The following is a 17,727-nucleotide window of genomic DNA, read 5'->3' as shown; positions in this document are numbered from 1 at the left end:
TGTTGTTGTCAAGGCAGTAAACTTTATACGAGCGCGAGGTCTGAACCACAGACAGTTCAACTGCCTATTGGAGGAAACTCACTCTCACGGTCTGCCTTATCACACTGATGTTCGTTGGTTAAGCCGGGGAATTGTGCTGAAGCGCTTTTATGAATTAAGAAGTGAAATACAAAGTTTCATGCATAACAAAGGAAGAAATGTCCAGGAACTGAAAGACTATGATTGGCTTCAAGATTTAGCCTTCATGGTAGATATGACAGAACACTTGAATTTGCTCAATACAAGACTGCAAGGTCGCAATAAATTGGTGACAGACATGCATGAGTCCATTCGTGCTTTTGAGGTGAAGCTCAAACTTTTTGAACGTCAACTAGCAGCGAATAATGCTGCACACTTTCCTACACTGAAATCATTGCAAAGCACACCTGAGTTTCGTGGAATTATCAGCAGAGAAAAGTACTGCAACATGATTTCCAAGTTACTGAACGAATTTGGAGAAAGATTTGCAGACTTAAAGAACCTTGAGAGTGATTTCTCGATCTTTCGAAATCCTTTCGCTGCAAATCCTGATGAGACACCAGAGGATATTCAGTTAGAACTAATTGATCTTCAGTGCGATTCTGCGTTGAAGGAAAAGTTCTCAAGTGTTGATATTGGTACATTCTATCAATATGTTGGGCCAAGATATCCTCGAATCAAATGTTTGGCATCAAAGATTATGTCAATGTTCGGCAGTACCTATGTCTGTGAGCAACTCTTCTCACTGATGAACTTGAACAAGTCTGGACTCAGGTCTCGGCTCACTAATGAACACCTCAACTCAACACTGAAAGTAGCCATTGCTCAGTCTCTGGCGCCAAACATAGACGAACTTGTACAGACCAAGAGGTGCCAAGTTTCTGGGAGCAGCACGACCAGGAATTAAGGTAAATGATGCTTCCTTTTCTTTACTGGTTTATCTTTTGGTTACGTGTGTGCAAACGCGAGTGAAGGTAGAATATATTATTATTATTATTATTATTATTATTATTATTATTATTATTATTATTATTATTATTATTATTATTATTATATAATTACCTATTATTATTATTATTATTATTATTATTATTGTTATTATTATTATTATTATTATTATTATTATTATTATTATTATTATTATTATTATTATTATTAATATTATTATGGTCATACGTGATTATCTGGCCCGCACATTGAATGTGAAGGTGAAATCTGGCCCCTTGGGATAAATGAGTTTGACACCCCTGCCCTAAGCGAAGGTGCCTCTGGCGTTTTGCCTCTGCTAGTTGGGGGGACCTGAGGACGTATTTTGCTGATTTTCTCTGGAATGACTACTGTTTCTGTGTCAGAGACCCGTCTTTGTGTGCTGAGCGCATAACAGAAGTGATAGTGTCTGGCATGGAGGCATACATTCCTCACTCTTTTTCTCGTCCTAAACCTTCTAAACCTTGGTTTAACACAGCTTGTTCTCGTGCTATACATGATAGAGAGGTGGCCCACAAAAGGTACTTAGCCTTCCATCCCCAGAATCTCATGCACTTTATATTTCTGCCCGGAACCATGCCAAGTCTGTTCTCCAACTAGCCAAAAACTCCTTCATTAATAGAAAATGTCAAAACCTTTCAAGATCTAACTCCCCTCGTGATTTCTGGCATCTAGCCAAAAATATCTCCAATAACTTTGCTTCTTCTTCTTTCCCTCCTCTACTTCAACCAGATGGCACCACTGATATCACATCTATTTATAAAGCTGAACTCTTTGCTCAGACCTTTGCTAAAAACTCTACCTTGGACGATTCTGGGCTTGTTCCTCCCTCTCCTCCACCCTCTGACTACTTCATGCCACCTATTAAAATTCTTCACAATGATGTTTTCCATGCCCTCGCTGGCCTAAACCCTCGGAAGGCTTATGGACCTGATGGGGTCCCTCCTATTGTTCTCCGAAACTGTGCCTCCGTGCTTGCACTTTGCCTAGTCAAACTCTTTCAGCTCTGTCTGTCAACATCTACCTTTCCTTCTTGCTGGAACTTTGCCTACATTCAACCTGTTCCTAAAAAGGGTGACCGCTCTAATCCCTCAAACTACCGTCCTATTGCTTTAATTTCCTGCTTATCTAAAGTTTTTGAATCTATCCTCAACAGGAAGATTCTTAAACATCTATCACTTCACAACCTTCTATCTGATCGCCAGTATGGGTTCCGTCAAGGCCGCTCTACTGGTGATCTTCTGGCTTTCCTTACTGAGTCTTGGTCATCCTCTTTTAGAGACTTTGGTGAAACTTTTGCTGTTGCTTTGGACATATCAAAAGCCTTTGATAGAGTCTACCATAAAGCTTTGATTTCAAAACTACCCTCCTACGGTTTTTATCCATCTCTCTGTAACTTCATCTCAAGTTTCCTTTCTGACCGTTCTATTGCTGCTGTGGTAGATGGTCACTGTTCTTCTCCTAAATCTATTAACAGTGGTGTTCCTCAGGGTTCTGTCCTGTCACCCACTTTCTTCTTATTATCCATTAATGATCTTCTAAACCAAACTTCTTGTCCTATCCACTCCTATGCTGATGATACCACCCTGCACTTTTCCACGTCTTTTCATAGACGTCCAACCCTTCAGGAGGTAAACATATCACGCAGGGAAGCCACAGAATGCCTGACTTCTGATCTTTCTAAAATTTCTGATTGGGGCAGAGCAAACTTGGTATTGTTCAATGCCTCAAAAATTCAATTCCTCCATCTATCAACTCGACACAACCTTCCAGACAACTATCCCCTCTTCTTCAATGACACTCAACTGTCCCCCTCTTCTACACTGAACATCCTCGGTCTGTCCTTTACTTATAATCTGAACTGGAAACTTCACATCTCATCTCTAGCTAAAACAGCTTCTATGAAGTTAGGTGTTCTAAGACGTCTCCGCCAGTTTTTCTCACCCCACCCCCCAGCTGCTAACTCTGTACAAGGGCCTTATCCGTCCATGTATGGAGTATGCTTCACATGTCTGGAGGGGTTCCACTCATATTGCTCTTCTAGACAGGGTGGAATCAAAAGCTTTTCGTCTCATCAACTCCTCTCCTCTAACTGACTGTCTTCAGCCCCTCTCTCACCACCGCAATGTTGCATATCTAGCTGTCTTCTACCGCTATTTTCATGCCAACTGCTCTTCTGATCTTGCTAACTGCATGCCTTCCCTCCTTCCGCAGCCTCGCTGCACAAGACTTTCTTCTTTCTCTCACCCCTATTCTGTCCACCTCTCTAACGCAAGAGTTAACCAGTATTCTCAATCATTCATCCCTTTCTCTGGTAAACTCTGGAACTCCCTGCCTGCTTCTGTATTTCCACCTTCCTATGACTTGAATTCCTTCAAGAGGGAGGTTTCAAGACACTTATCCACCAATTTTTGACCACTGCTTTGACCCTTTTATGGGACTGGCATTTCAGTGGGCATTTTTTTTTTTATTAGATTTTTGTTGCCCTTGGCCAGTATCCTTCCTACATAAAAAAAAAAAAAAAAAACCTTCTATCTGATCGCCAGTATGGGTTCCGTCAAGGCCGCTCTACTGGTGATCTTCTGGCTTTCCTTACTGAGTCATGGTCATCCTCTTTTAGAGATTTTGATGAAACTTTTGCTGTTGCCTTGGACATATCAAAAGCTTTTGATAGAGTCTGGCACAAAGCTTTGATTTCCAAACTACCCTCCTACGGTTTCTATCCTTCTCTCTGTAACTTCATCTCAAGTTTCCTTTCTGACCGTTCTATTGCTGCTGTGGTAGACGGTCACTGTTCTTCTCCTAAATCTATTAACAGTGGTGTTCCTCAGGGTTCTGTCCTGTCACCCACTTTCTTCTTATTATTCATTAATGATCTAAACCAGACTTCTTGTCCTATCCACTCCTCCTGATGATACCACCCTGCACTTTTCCACGTCTTTTCATAGACGTCCAACCCCTCAGGAGGTAAACATATCACGCAGGGAAGCCACAGAACGCCTGACTTCTGATCTTTCTAAAAATTTCTGATTGGGGCAGAGCAAACTTGGTATTGTTCAATGCCTCAAAAACTCAATTCCTCCATCTATCAACTCGACACAACCTTCCAGACAACTATCCCCTCTTCTTCAATGACACTCAACTGTCCCCCTCTTATACACTGAACATCCTCGGTCTGTCCTTTACTTATAATCTGAACTGGAAACTTCACATCTCATCTCTAGCTAAAACAGCTTCTATGAAGTTAGGTGTTCTGAGACGTCTCCGCCAGTTTTTCTCATCCCCCCAGCTGCTAACTCTGTACAAGGGCCTTATCCGTCCATGTATGGAGTATGCTTCACATGTCTGGAGGGGTTCCACTCATACTGCTCTTCTAGACAGGGTGGAATCAAAAGCTTTTCATCTCATCAACTCCTCTCCTCTAACTGACTGTCTTCAGCCTCTCTCTCACCGCCGCAATGTTGCATATCTAGCTGTCTTCTACCGCTATTTTCATGCTAACTGCTCTTCTGATCTTGCTAACTGCATGCCTCCCCTCCTTCCGCGGCCTCGCTGCACAAGACTTACTTCTTTCTCTCACCCCTATTCTGTCCACCTCTCTAACACAAGAGTTAACCAGTATTCTCAGTCATTCATCCCTTTCTCTGGTAAACTCTGGAACTCCATGCCTGCTTCTGTATTTCCACCTTCCTATGACTTGAATTCCTTCAAGAGGGAGGTTTCAAGACACTTATCCACCAATTTTTGACCACTGCTTTGACCCTTTTATGGGACTGGCATTTTAGTGGACATTTTTTTTATTAGATTTTTGTTGCCCTTGGCCAGTGTCCTTCCTACATAAAAAAAAAAAAAGCACGAGTTTTGTCCTTCGGTAACAACTGTTGTTTCCTATTTGCCGATGCCTAGAAAACACGTAAAAACACTGATATTTATTTATAACTTTGCCTTTATGGCCAGAATAATGATATTTATGAAATTTACCTATTCCTATTGTTGGAATTTGGAGAATTTGAACTTTCATTTGTACAAAGTAGAAACAAAACAATGTATTGTATAATACAAAAGTAGGTTTTATTTATTCTAGGATTACATAAGTGAGACAATAAAGCATTAAAAATGAGTAGTTTTCCGCGATTCACACATACACTAAATTACTTTCACAACTCAACTCCCAAATATAGTCTCTCATCATGTTTTCATTATATGACCCTTGGTGACGATATTCAAAGTCTAGTATATCCTGGTGGAAGCACTCGCCTTGCTCCTTGGAGTACGCCTCCATGTTCTTCTTAAGTTTATCAAGATGAATCTCAAGGATATGGATTTTGAAGGACATACTCCTGCAACCCATCTTGCCGTACTTTTTCACCAAGGTCTGAACAAGTTTTTGGCTTCGTGATTCCCCAAGAAGCCAAAACCACTGCGACAAAGCTGTTCCACGCTGCTTTCTCCGTCCCAGTAAGGTTCTTGGGGAACTCCTTGCACTCCATGACCTTTATTTGTGGACCAACGAAGACAGTGGCATCCACTTTTGCTGCAGACAGCATAGGGAAGAAATCTTGGAGATACTTGAAAGCTGCAGACTCCTTATCTAGAGCTCTGATGTATCAGTCTCAACAATTATTATTATTATTATTTATATGTATATTCACCATTTCATATATCCATCCCACATGCGTATGTTCATATATCCATCCCACATGCGTATGTTCATATATTCATCCCATGTGTGCCCATGGCCAGCCAGTCTATCCTATTTTAACCTTTCTTCTTCTCTACCTCTTAAGGAAATTTCACACCCACCACCAGTCCTTAGGGAAAACACCTGTGTTCGCTCTGAGTCTTCCCTTCCTGGTCATTGGCTAAAATAACAAGCCCTCTCATTGGCTGTTTTACCTCATTTCATGGCATCTCATTGGTCATTTCTTCTCCCAAAAAACACAAAAATATGATCCACTAAGCTCATATAAATACAGCCCGCATGGCAGCGAGCACTCAGTTCTGTCCGACAGTCCAGTTCAGTACACAGTCAGTCCCAGTCAGTCAGTCCCAATTCGAGTCAGTCACGAGCAGTCAGTCTTGGTCTCTCACTCAGTTCCGCTCAGTCACAGTCAGTCTTGAGAGACGCTGTTCAGTCATCATTTCATATCACTTCAGAGAGAGAAAACAATCAATCGTCACGTTACAATCTCGTCTCATATCAAGTGTGTACATTCCCTATTATTAAATCAAGAGGAACTCCCATCATACATGTTTTTTTACTCACACACACCAACTATATCAACCTATACCCACGACCCCCAAGCTACCAGAAATACCAAGCTCAGTACCGGTCCTCTACGCTACCAGCACACCTTATCTGATCCAGCAGTGGCAAGTATCACCAACTGGGCAAATACATCATCTAAACTCAGAACAATAATAAGAGAAGAGGTAAAAATATTTTCGATACAAGTGATGGACATCAGTCCTGTCCCTTCATCAATGAATCTAGAACAAGTGGTGATCGCATTAAATATTAGAGCAGTGGTGGTCAGCGGTGTTGTGCGATCGAACACACACGAACTCAAAAGTACACACTGAGAAACGAATATCAAGCCCTATTGCAGGCAAGTTGCGAGGCTTAAATCCGCGTGCTCTCTCTCTCTCTCTCTCTCTCTCTCTCTCTCTCTCTCTCTCTCTCTCTCTCTCTCTCTCTCTCTCTGTGGCTGCATCCTGGTCCCACGCTCTCCCACGTGACTAGCCCCTGTGGCCGCACCCTGCTCATCACCGTACCACCAAACATGACTGCCGCCACACCGTGTCGCCACTGCTGGTCGTCGTTCCTGCTTCCCTCCCGAGGTGTGGGTGTCCCTTGGCTACTACCGCAGGCCATCCCAGTGCTCATGGCCTTGGCTAACCTCCCATCCACCACCCTCTCCACCAGTTCTCACGGCCAGGCTTCACAGGACATCATGCAACGCTCTGTGCGCCGCAGCCGTCATCACTCTTACTGCCGGATCCATCCAAGGTCACCTCCCCACGTTTGTTGCAGCTGTGTCCCTCCAGTCATCTGCTGTCACTTCCTCGCCAACATTTAAGTATCCAATTTGATCCAGATTATTCTTGTCTTTCCACTCCTCATTCTTCTGTTATTAAGTGGTACCTATCTGTCTATTTATCTAATTTTCTATCTGTCTGTCTTCCTGTCAGTGTTTACATAATTCCCTTCTGTCTCTCATTATTATTTGTTGTTGGCTGTGTTATCATTTTGTGTACTATTCTGTGTTATATTTTGTGTTGTGTTATCATATTGCGTGCTATTCTGTGTGTCTATATTTTTGTGCCCATTGTTCCTTGACTATCTGTACACCTCACGCCCAAGACGCCTGCTAGACCGGCTTGTGTTTCACGTGCATTCATGACGGCTTATGCGCGGACAATGCAGCAAACGTGACGATAATGATCAATTTCTATGACGTCAGTAGTGTCGGTGAAAAACATGGTGACGCAGTTCTGATTATGTCCCTTAGCAAAAGACAGATTAATTATTAGAGTCCCTGATTTATCCAGAGGGATGACATTGTGCACGTCCTCTGTCATAAAGTTAAAGAAACATACTGTCCGACCTTTATTAAATGCATCAAATGTTAGGGAATTACGTGTGTCCAATCCTAGTGACTCAAGGGTCGTGTAAAATAATTTTGATGCGTGATGCGCGAAAGAACTACGAACATTATAAATGGTCGCCCCGTTCACGGTGATATGTACATGTGACAGATCGGCGTGATGAAAATATAAGCCATTCTTATCAATTACGCCTTGTAAGCTGTCCATATCAACTATTGCCATGGTCAAATTTTGAGGTATGATTTGCATGAAAGGTAATTCGGCAATCAAAGACGTTTGATTGGTGCCTAACACTTACATCTTATTGAGTGTCCTATTGAAAATGTATTGCATTGGATTTAGAGTCAAAGAGTTATTTAACGATTCTACGATGGGCAGATGAGGCGTGACGCGGTCAACCCATAACTTGCCATCTCGAGCTTAAATTTGAAACTGCTGGCGTCCTGGTGTGAATTAAGAATCCATGTTTTGTTAGCCAATTTTAATCGAATTCTCACATCGACAGAGTCAAGTAGGTATGCGTCCAGACTTGATATATCCGGAAACAAAAGCGCAGTCATCAAAAGGCCGTGCGTTTTACAATCTTTTATCATTTGTTTCTCGTCTTTATTCCCTTCCATGAAATAGTCTTCATCAAATTTATTGATTATGCTTTTTGATCCATCATAATCACAGTGGTAGAAGGCGACGCGACCGATATAATCAATTTTATCCTGAGGGATTGTTGTAATCATTTCAATGAAGGCGTGATACTTGAGCAAAGAGGATGACTGCACAAGCTGTTAAAACAACAAGCGCAAGACTTAAACATCGTATTATTCAAGCCATTACTAAAGACGACGTGATCGTCGTCGTCTAGTGGCGTGCCATCCGCCTTCGCCACGCTAATTCGCAATTCTAGAGACAGCGTTGATAGATCCAAAAATTGTCCTGGAATGCCAGGCAGTCTAAATTCAATGTAAGGGCCGTTAATTCCCGCATGATTATTAGCATTAGTGTCTAAATTAAAGGATAATACGTCCAACTTTCGCCTCGCAGCGACTGACGATGGTATGCAGGCGATTCACCCGCGGGAAATTCTCACTCACGGCCGTCAGATAATTGCTCAAGGGGGTGGAGGTCGCTCCCCCCTGTACAGCCGGTCAGTAATGAGTCATCTTTGTGACTAAGTTGAATATTGAAGATATCTGCTTTATAGCAAGTCTTTCTTTTCAGTTGTCTGGCTGGCTGTTTTCTCTTTTTTTTTTTCTGACTCCAACTTTTCTCTTTTTCATTACTCATCCACCTCGAACTAACCTTTCACCCACGCCCTTCACGGCGGCGACGCTTCGATTTCTTAATGATTCACAAAGTCGTTTCTCCCCCTAAAACATCTGATAATAAACCTTTTCCCATTTAGAGTGTTTCAGGTGCCACAGTGCGCATGAAAAAGGGAATTGCTCTTTTAGCAAAGCCGCTCAACACAGAAAATAAATCGCCACCTCTTCTTGAATGGGATGGAATAAAAGCCCGGATGTCGTCTAACTCCCCCCCCCCCCCCGCCTTTGCTTTGCATAAAATACAAGTCATATTCCGCTCGAGTGGGAGGTGTGAACGCTCTCGTCATGATGACAGCCGCTTCGCGAATAAGATGCCGCGCATAATCACCGGTTGTTTATTTCTGTCTGATATGCAGTAAGAGTGTAATTGATTTACCCCTCACAAAGTGAATGGGCCGGCCAAATTGATCCGCAACTTGAATCGCAGTTGAATCAAAAATAGTTTTACTGAGTGATTTATACGCAATCTGATGAAAATCTTTACCGCCAGCAGATTCCATGCTAATGACTCCTAATAAGTTGTTATGCTGACCACCATAATCATCAGTGACACAGTCCACGTAAAATAGTGCGAAATCTATTCCACCATCAATTAGAGGCGGGAAAGGGGCGGGAATGAAGGTAGAGTCATCTTCAGCGTATGAACTGTATAAATTATACTTTGCGTAATAATCAAAGCCAAAGACTTGAGCCATCCTGGATTCAAATTTCACAGTCAAGTAGCAGAAATGACCATTGTTGTTGCATTGCGGGGCATTCTGAAGGATGCATTCCACCCTTCGCGTTTTTTTCATTATAGTTAAAAAAAATCATCACTCAAAATACAGGTCAAACTCAGTCTTCATATTGCTTTTTAATTCTTCGGGCAATTCGATATTAATGACGTCAATATGGGCGATACCCAGTATCGCCCACCTCAGTGCTCGTTTGAGGTGTGTATGTATGGCGTTTATACATGCGTGCAAGCATAATCACCACTAGTCCCAAGAACTGTTTTGGATAAAAGCAGTTTATCAGACCTACTTCATATTCCTTATTTGGATCAAGATGGATGGGGAGAGTGATTCTATTTTCAAAGCAATGGGGCTGGTTATGGGAGTAGAGGTCGGTGTTGCCCAGAATCATCAAAAACAGATTATGCTCTGCTCCCACCATGATGAAAATAAATAACAATGGCCATTCCAGTTAAGGAATACATTTATACTCATTTCGTCACACATACATCAAATTTATTTTAAAATTTTACATGATATAATTTATTCAAGCTTCCTCACCAGAATAATTTCAACTCCAAAAGGTTGAAGTCGCATCGCCAAGCCTTCCACCACAGGCAGGTAATTATTCATCCACTCATCTTGGCAGCGACCTCTGTAAGCCATTCCTTCCATAATGATAATCTGCTCCACCTTAATCTTTGCCATGGCTAACAAGGCAATTTTTTTTCAGACAATTCTGGAAGTGTTGACACCGGTTCACGCTTGTATCCATCTTGAGTCCTTCCACGTAATGCAAATCCTTTGATGTCGCAGTTGCCTGTCATGCCTTCTCATTACCCTCGACGGCCTCGCCCCAACCATACTGAGTCACGCAGGCCACCAGGTCGGGGAGATTTACGCTTCCTGTGGAAGGCGCATGGATAATGATGCATCCTGGTTCATCTCTCGTGTCCGACATGGCTGGATGAAGCGAGTAGAGTCTCTTTCTAGATGCATGCGTATTCTCGTATCGATAAATAGCATTGAGGTCCCGCGCAATCCCACACAGTTCGGTGAAGACCGCATTTACCGCGTAAGCAATATAACAGCGACGATCGCGGAACACGCCATCGGTCAGTCTACCCTCGACCACCTTTAACTTCATGAGTAATTGGAGGGTAGATCCACACGTCGATCCCTCTGTGCGCGGGGGAGGGGCGAATGTGACGTCGGAGGTTTTTATTCGCATGTATTGGCTGATATTACTCCTCTTGTGTAGTAAAATTATTCATTCAAACTAATGCAGGTGTTATTTTTTGCTTTGTTGGTGGGGAGGGGTGGGAGGTCATGTTATTTATTAGGGGATGTAGGTGATGAGATGAACCTTTTTGACCATAACCCTTATTAATTACCCATCCATGGGTAATTAACACATGCACATCAATGACTCATGCGTTTATTGATTTACTTACATGTTTACAGAGAAAGAAGGAACCTTTCATTTTAGTATGCTTCCCAGACGTGTCTGATCCTGCAGCCTATCAGTTTACTTCGTTGAGCTGTATTTCTAATGGCGTTGGCGGGGAGTTGTGCCAAGCGAAGTAACAGTGATAATAATGGACGCTTATTGGCTGAAAGTCTTTTCGTGTCTCCTTTTCCATCGCCGAGTGCTCGTATGAGATCAAACACACATCCTCCAAAATGGCGGAAGTAAGTTACCGCGATCATCCCATGAAATCCCAGGTTTACCCTCCAATAACTTCAAGAGAGATAAAACCATATTCTCTAAAGGAAGGTGAACAGCAACTCAAATTAAATCATCCAAGGGCGGATTAAAGGTGCATACACACTGCGCTGATGTTTCGTGTTAACACGCCATGTGACGTGTCAACACACAGCAACAGATTGCATCATATAACACAACGACGTTTTTATTTATCTGATGCATGTTACGTCAGAAAGATTTGATTTTTTGTGGAGTGAGCACGTTCTTTCTTACTTATCCTCCAATTTTGTGTTGTAAAAATTGAAAATTAATGAAAATATGTTAAATGAACTCGATGTAGAAGAGGAGCAGTTAGTAGCAATAGCTATAGCGCTTGCTACTTCTGGAGAAAAAACTCAAACAAATGTGATAAACGCCGAAAGGGATAGTTTGGGCGAGTTTCGTGGATTAAATAAGTGATCGTATCCTCTTACATATTCTATTAACTGTTCCTCCATAACGAAAACACTTTGTCACCATAGAATAGTACCTGTTGAATAATATAGAAACACATAACATAGAATAATATCGAAACACTATAAAATAATATCGAAACACTATAGAATAACTTCGAAACACTATTGAATAATATCAAAACACTGTACAATAATATGCGCCTACACCTATCTGACGCAGATTTCCTTCTGACGAATATCTGGGAGTTTTGAATTTGATCTGATGCGTGTTGATGCATGTTATGTCGCGTAACACGTCAGCTGATGTGTTACGCGACATATCAGACCAGTGTGAACTTCATTATGAGAACGCCTGTTCCAGATTTTTTGCTAACACGTGTTAACACGTCATATGGCGTGCTAACACGAAACATCAGCGCAGTGTGTATGCACGGCTCCGCAGCGTGTGCTGCGGAGCCGTGATGGAGGCAATGGCAGTGGAGGTGGTTAGCGGCGGAAGTTAATTTTTTTTTTTCTTGACTTGTTTTGATATGAATCGTTGCGGAGTTGCAGCGTCGGCCAGTTTAAACTTATACCTCTCAGTAACTGACAAGGGAACTAAACAATATTCTTTCATTTCTGTAGTAAACTTGCTATTGCCAACATGGCTATCGGGAGTAACGTGGCCAATATGCTGCCACCTCGTTTGGAGATGAGAATGGCTTTTTCTTGTACACGGGCGTCTTCTTCAAGGCTACAGTGCGAATATCATTCTTGAATTTTTCAGGCAGTTAATGATGGTATCGTCATCCGTCAGGCGTTTCTTCAAAAAGTTGGTGAATATTTCCAAGATGCAATTGACTTCGCGCTTATTCAAACTCTGCAAGACCTGCTTCCACAATTCATAGGAGACGTGAGACAAGAGGAAAGCCAAATCCTTGTATTGCATTATCAGTGGTTTTCCTCATCCATATCTTATTAAGTCGTCCACATCTCTCCAGCTGTCAAATTTATCTGGATATCCACGCCAGTGGATGAAATACTTTCTCATACCTCGCTCGACCTTCGATCTTAATATATCGACCTGGTAATGCGCCAGAGGAGAGGACTTGATTAATTCTTCCTTGTAGAATGCACCAGTCACGTCCTCACCAGCCAAATCCCTTATGTAATAAATAGTGATTTTATGTGAGTAATCCACATGACTTATCTTAAAAAGCTCTTCGGTATTGTTGATGGTATAACCCTCATTGAATTTAAATTACGTTCAGGAAGCACGTTGCAAGCGTACAATGTCTCCCACATCTAATTTTTGACTGACGACTTTCTTTCCTCTTAAATTATTTAAATGCATTCGTTTAAATTGCCTCCTGACTTGTGGCAAGTTGTGGAGGCGGTGAACCTGGGTCAGTATTTGGTTATCACCCAAACCGCGGTGTGGGGTGTGATTGTACGTGTTTATTAGGGTGGGCAAGACGTTAATATACGTCAGTGTATTGTTCTGCGTGAGATATTGATATATTTTCGCCTTTATGGTTGGTTCGGATGACCCTTTCTGCCAAACTTTCCTTTGTTTCGCACGAGTAATTAGAATACAAGGTAATACCTTTCAAAGTTAGATATTTTTTCACTGCTTGATTATAAAATTCGGATCCCTAATCGGTAAAAAGACGCGACACGCCTGTAAAACTTCCCAACTCTAATTTTTTTTTTTTCTTTTTTCAGCTCTTGCAGGCTACAGCGACTGGATTTACTTGTCAGCGTTGCCACTTTCAGGTACCTGCTGAAAACGTCTAGGCAAAACATAATGTATCGAACGCCGCCATTTTGTCTGTGCAGCTTTGTAAAATCTGCCAAATCACAAGTTTAAATGACAGACGGTTTAGGAGCAAGAATTTTTCGCCGCAGTAAACGTTTCAGTGTTAGCTTGTGAAGCGTATAAGTACAGACGCTCTGCAGAAATGCCTTCACATCACGGAGTGTTAGATTCTTAAATCTGTAGAGTGCTTGCATACCTCCTAAAGCCGCAGGATTCGTTATATCCCAATAAAATTCGTCCAAGACGCCGTTCATAGCAGATAGACTCTCTCACAGGGCGGTTCATTTACAATATTCGTGCGCAGTTGAATTTCTCCGAGTGTGTTCGGGGATAAATCACAAAACAAATAACCGTGATTGGATCTAAGCATGACATTTTTATAAATTTCCACAAAGTGTTTTGGCGCGCTCCTTTCCATAAAGTTGCTTGCCCAGACATTCAATTTGATAAATATCTCTGTTTTTCATAAGAATTTAATGCGAGGCATTTAAAGTTATCGTTCTAGCATACTTTCCAGGGAAAAAGACATTCTGCGCTATCATTATAACTGACAAATTTTTATGTCTCCCTTTGGTAAAAGGCCTCTGCTATCGTTTGAGAATTGCCAGCCGTGAGGAAATTATCATCTAATATCAAGAGCATGTGCACTTGCGGATTGGCATATAGATTGTCACCATCATGGAATCAGTAATTTTCTCATGCACTTCGACCTTATCTTGAAAGGCGGAATTTTGCTGCAGCAAATGCGATGAGATGCCACAAATGATAATTCTGTTAAATCCATGTTGATATTTCTCTATAATTTTATTGCAGAGGTGTGTTTTGCCAGAATTTGTATAACCTGCGATAATTATGCGAGCAGGATATCTGAAGAGATTCAGCATCTCTTCGCTAAATGTCTTGTCCATGTTAAGTTCAGAGGGGCACTAAAACACACTACGATATGTTTACAGTATTCATTGCTTTAACCTTTATTTACATGGTCATGTAGGTAACAGCATAACTAGCCTACCAGCTGCATCCTCATCCCTACCCTCTAATTATGACATGGGCCTCTCCCAACTCACGCCTCCTCATGCCGATGAGAAATCGGCTGTCGGCCGATGAGAAATCGGCATGAGGAAAGAAAGACAAATTCATGATGAGAAAGAGGCTGAAGACAGTCAGTAAGAGGAGGAGTTGATGAGACGAAAAGCTTTTGATTCCACCCTGTCTAGAAGAGCAGTATGAGTGGAACCCCCCCTAGACATGTGAAGCATACTCCATACATGGACGGATAAGGCCCTTGTACAGAGTTAGCAGCTGGGGGGTGAGAAAAACTGGCGGAGACATCTCAGAACACCTAACTTCATAGAAGCTGTTTTAGCTAGAGATTTTTTTTTTTTTTTTTTTTTTTTTTTTTATGTAGGAAGGATACTGGCCAAGGGCAACAAAAATCTAATAAAAAAAAATGCCCACTGAAATGCCAGTCCCTAAAAGGGTCAAAGCAGTAGTCAAAAATTGGTGGATAAGTGTCTTGAAACCTCCCTCTTGAAGGAATTCAAGTCATAGGAAGGTAGAAGTTAATGAAGAAAAAGTTGAGGGGGGTGTCAAGACACTTAGGGTCGTCGACGGAAAGGCAGTCCGACCTGGGGACATTTATGGTCCCCTCCCCAGATGGGGACTCCGAGGCTGGTGTAGGAGTCGCCATGATTTTAAATTTTTTTTGAGTGAAGGGTGTGTGTGTTATTAGGTGCTTGTAGTTTTGTGTGGAGGAAGAGAGTTGTCTTTAGAGGGCAGGCTGTGACTACCCCCTTGTGTTGTGAGACACAAAGGGAAACGTTCAGTGAGGTCACAGCTGGGTTTAATGATAAGTTCACAGCACCCCCTGAACAGTGCTTTAGACCTCACTGGGAGTAATTATCGTTTTGGCAGGTGTCTACTGCCTCCTCCTTTAAATGAGATGTGAAGTTTCCAGTTCAGATTATAAGTAAAGGACAGACCGAGATGTTCAGTGTAGAAGAAGGGGACAGTTGAGTGTCATTGAAGAAGAGGGGATAGTTGTCTGGAAGGTTGTGTCGAGTTGATAGATTGAGGAATTGAGTTTTTGAGGCATTGAACAATACCAAGTTTGCTCTGCACCAATCAGAAATTTTAGAAAGATCAGAAGTCAAGCGTTCTGTGGCTTCCCTGCATGAAATGTTTACCTCCTGAAAGGTTGGACGTCTATGAAAAGACGTGGAAAAGTGCAGGGTGGTAACATCAGCGTAGGAGTGGATAGGACAAGAAGTTTGGTTTAGAAGATTATTAATGAATAATAAGAAGAGAGTGGGAGACAGGATAGAACCCTGAGGAACACCACTGTTAATAGATTAAGCCACCACTGTTAATAGAGAAGAACAGTGACCGTCTACCACAGCAGCAATAGAACAGTCAGAAAGGAAACTTGAGATGAAGTTACAGAGAGAAGGATAGAAGCCGTAGGAGGGTAGTTTGGAAATCAAAGCTTTGTGCCAGACTCTATCAAAAGCTTTTGATATGTCCAAGGCAACAGCAAAAGTTTCACCAAAATCTCTAAAAGAGGATGACCAAGACTCAGTAAGGAAAGCCAGAAGATCACCAGTAGAGCGGCCTTGACGGAACCCATACTGGCAATCAGATAGAAGGTTGTGAAGTGATAGATGTTTAAGAATCTTCCTGTTGAGGAAAGATTCAAAAAAATTAAATAGGCAGGAATTTAAAGCAATAGGATGGTAGTTTGAGGGATTAGAACGGTCATCCTTTTTAGGAACAGGCTGAATGTAGGCGAACTTCCAGCAAGAAGGAAAGGTAGATGTTGACAGACAGAGCTGAAAGAGTTTGGCTAGGCAAGGTGTAAGCACAGAGGCACAGTTTCAGAGAACAATAGGAGGGACCCCATCAGGTCCATTAGCCTTCCGAGGATTTAGGCCAGCGAGGGCATGGAAAACATCATTGCAAAGAATTTTAATAAGTAGCATGAAGTAGTCAGAGGGTGGAGGAGAGGGAGGAACAAGCCCAGAATCGTCCAAGGTAGAGTTTTTAGCAAAGGTTTGAGCGAGAAGTTCAGCTTTAGAATTAGATGTGATAGCAGTGGTGCCATCTGGCTGATAAAACCAGATCCTTCAGTCTTGCTGGTAAGGCTTTCCAACCGACTGTTCAGCTGATGGATCCATAAATCAACAAGGTCAGGCACATCTTGATAGGTGATCAGACTTGCTCTAAAAGCAATATGAATGACTCGATGTTCATCCTCGCCTAAGGTAGAAAATTTAACTAGTAACAGAGAAATGTGTGAAAATATTTTCAGGGTGGGGGAATGGCGAACCATGTAACATGAAATATGATCTAATTTCCCGTATAAAGAATTCCCTGTATTCGGTAAGTAGACCGAGTGGATCTCTGCTCACATGTTCAGGTATGTCATATTGATGTCTGGTGAAGCTCCTCATAAAATTTTCCCAAGAATCAATTAAGCGCAGTTCTCCTGGTGCCCCGCGCTCAGCATGGTCTGCTTCCACTTGTGGCATGTCTAGGAAAAAAAAAATAGAAGTAACAGCGACAGTTCATTATTATTATTGTTTTTATTATTATTATTATTATTATTATTGATATTATTATCATTATTATTATTATTATTATTATTATTGAATTGATATTTACCTTGTGTAGGTAGCGAGGGACTTGAAGTCTCAGAAGAATTTAATACATTCTCTGATAATCCATTCAGCCCCTGCTAGTAACTAGTACCTTGTGTAGGTAGCGGGGGACTTGAAGTCTCGGAAGAGAAGATAGGTATACATATATATATCATCACTATCTCTGAACGACATGTTTTTTATGCCATGTCAACTAACAGACTGACTAAACTTCACCTTTTCATGTCATATATATGCCGACAGGCTGGAGGTTATAACGGTACAGCGTGGCCGACCTTGACCCTCAAGCGGTGGGAGACATTGGAATGTACTGAGATGTTGGAGGGAACACATGATGGCAAGACTCGACCACCCTGGCTGCCCAGGACCCATGCAAGCGACTAGCGTGTGGCGGCCGCGTGGTGGCCCATCCTATAGCCCTCAACTTCCCGTTCCCGCCCAAAACAAAGGCCACATGGTCCCTG

The 17,727-nt window shown here is 42.1% G+C and overlaps 1 protein-coding gene across 1 annotated transcript; it reads left to right on the top strand.

Annotated features, from left to right (window-relative positions):
• Positions 1-316: 316 nt before the first annotated feature.
• LOC135094304 (general transcription factor II-I repeat domain-containing protein 2A-like) lies at positions 317-925 on the top strand. Its single transcript, XM_063994299.1, has one exon. It carries the CDS (start codon positions 317-319, stop codon positions 923-925), a length of 609 nt encoding a protein of 202 aa, XP_063850369.1.
• The last annotated feature ends 16,802 nt before the right edge of the window (positions 926-17,727 follow it).

The sequence above is a fragment of the Scylla paramamosain genome, chromosome 45 (genome assembly GCF_035594125.1).
Source record: "Scylla paramamosain isolate STU-SP2022 chromosome 45, ASM3559412v1, whole genome shotgun sequence".
NCBI lineage: Eukaryota > Metazoa > Arthropoda > Malacostraca > Decapoda > Portunidae > Scylla > Scylla paramamosain.
This window is presented reverse-complemented; position numbering and strand designations above follow the sequence as displayed.

Excerpts from the sequence above, each read along its gene's own strand:
- LOC135094304 (XM_063994299.1), top strand. The coding sequence starts at position 317 with ATGCATGAGTCCATTCGTGCTTTTGAGGTGAAGCTCAAACTTTTTGAA.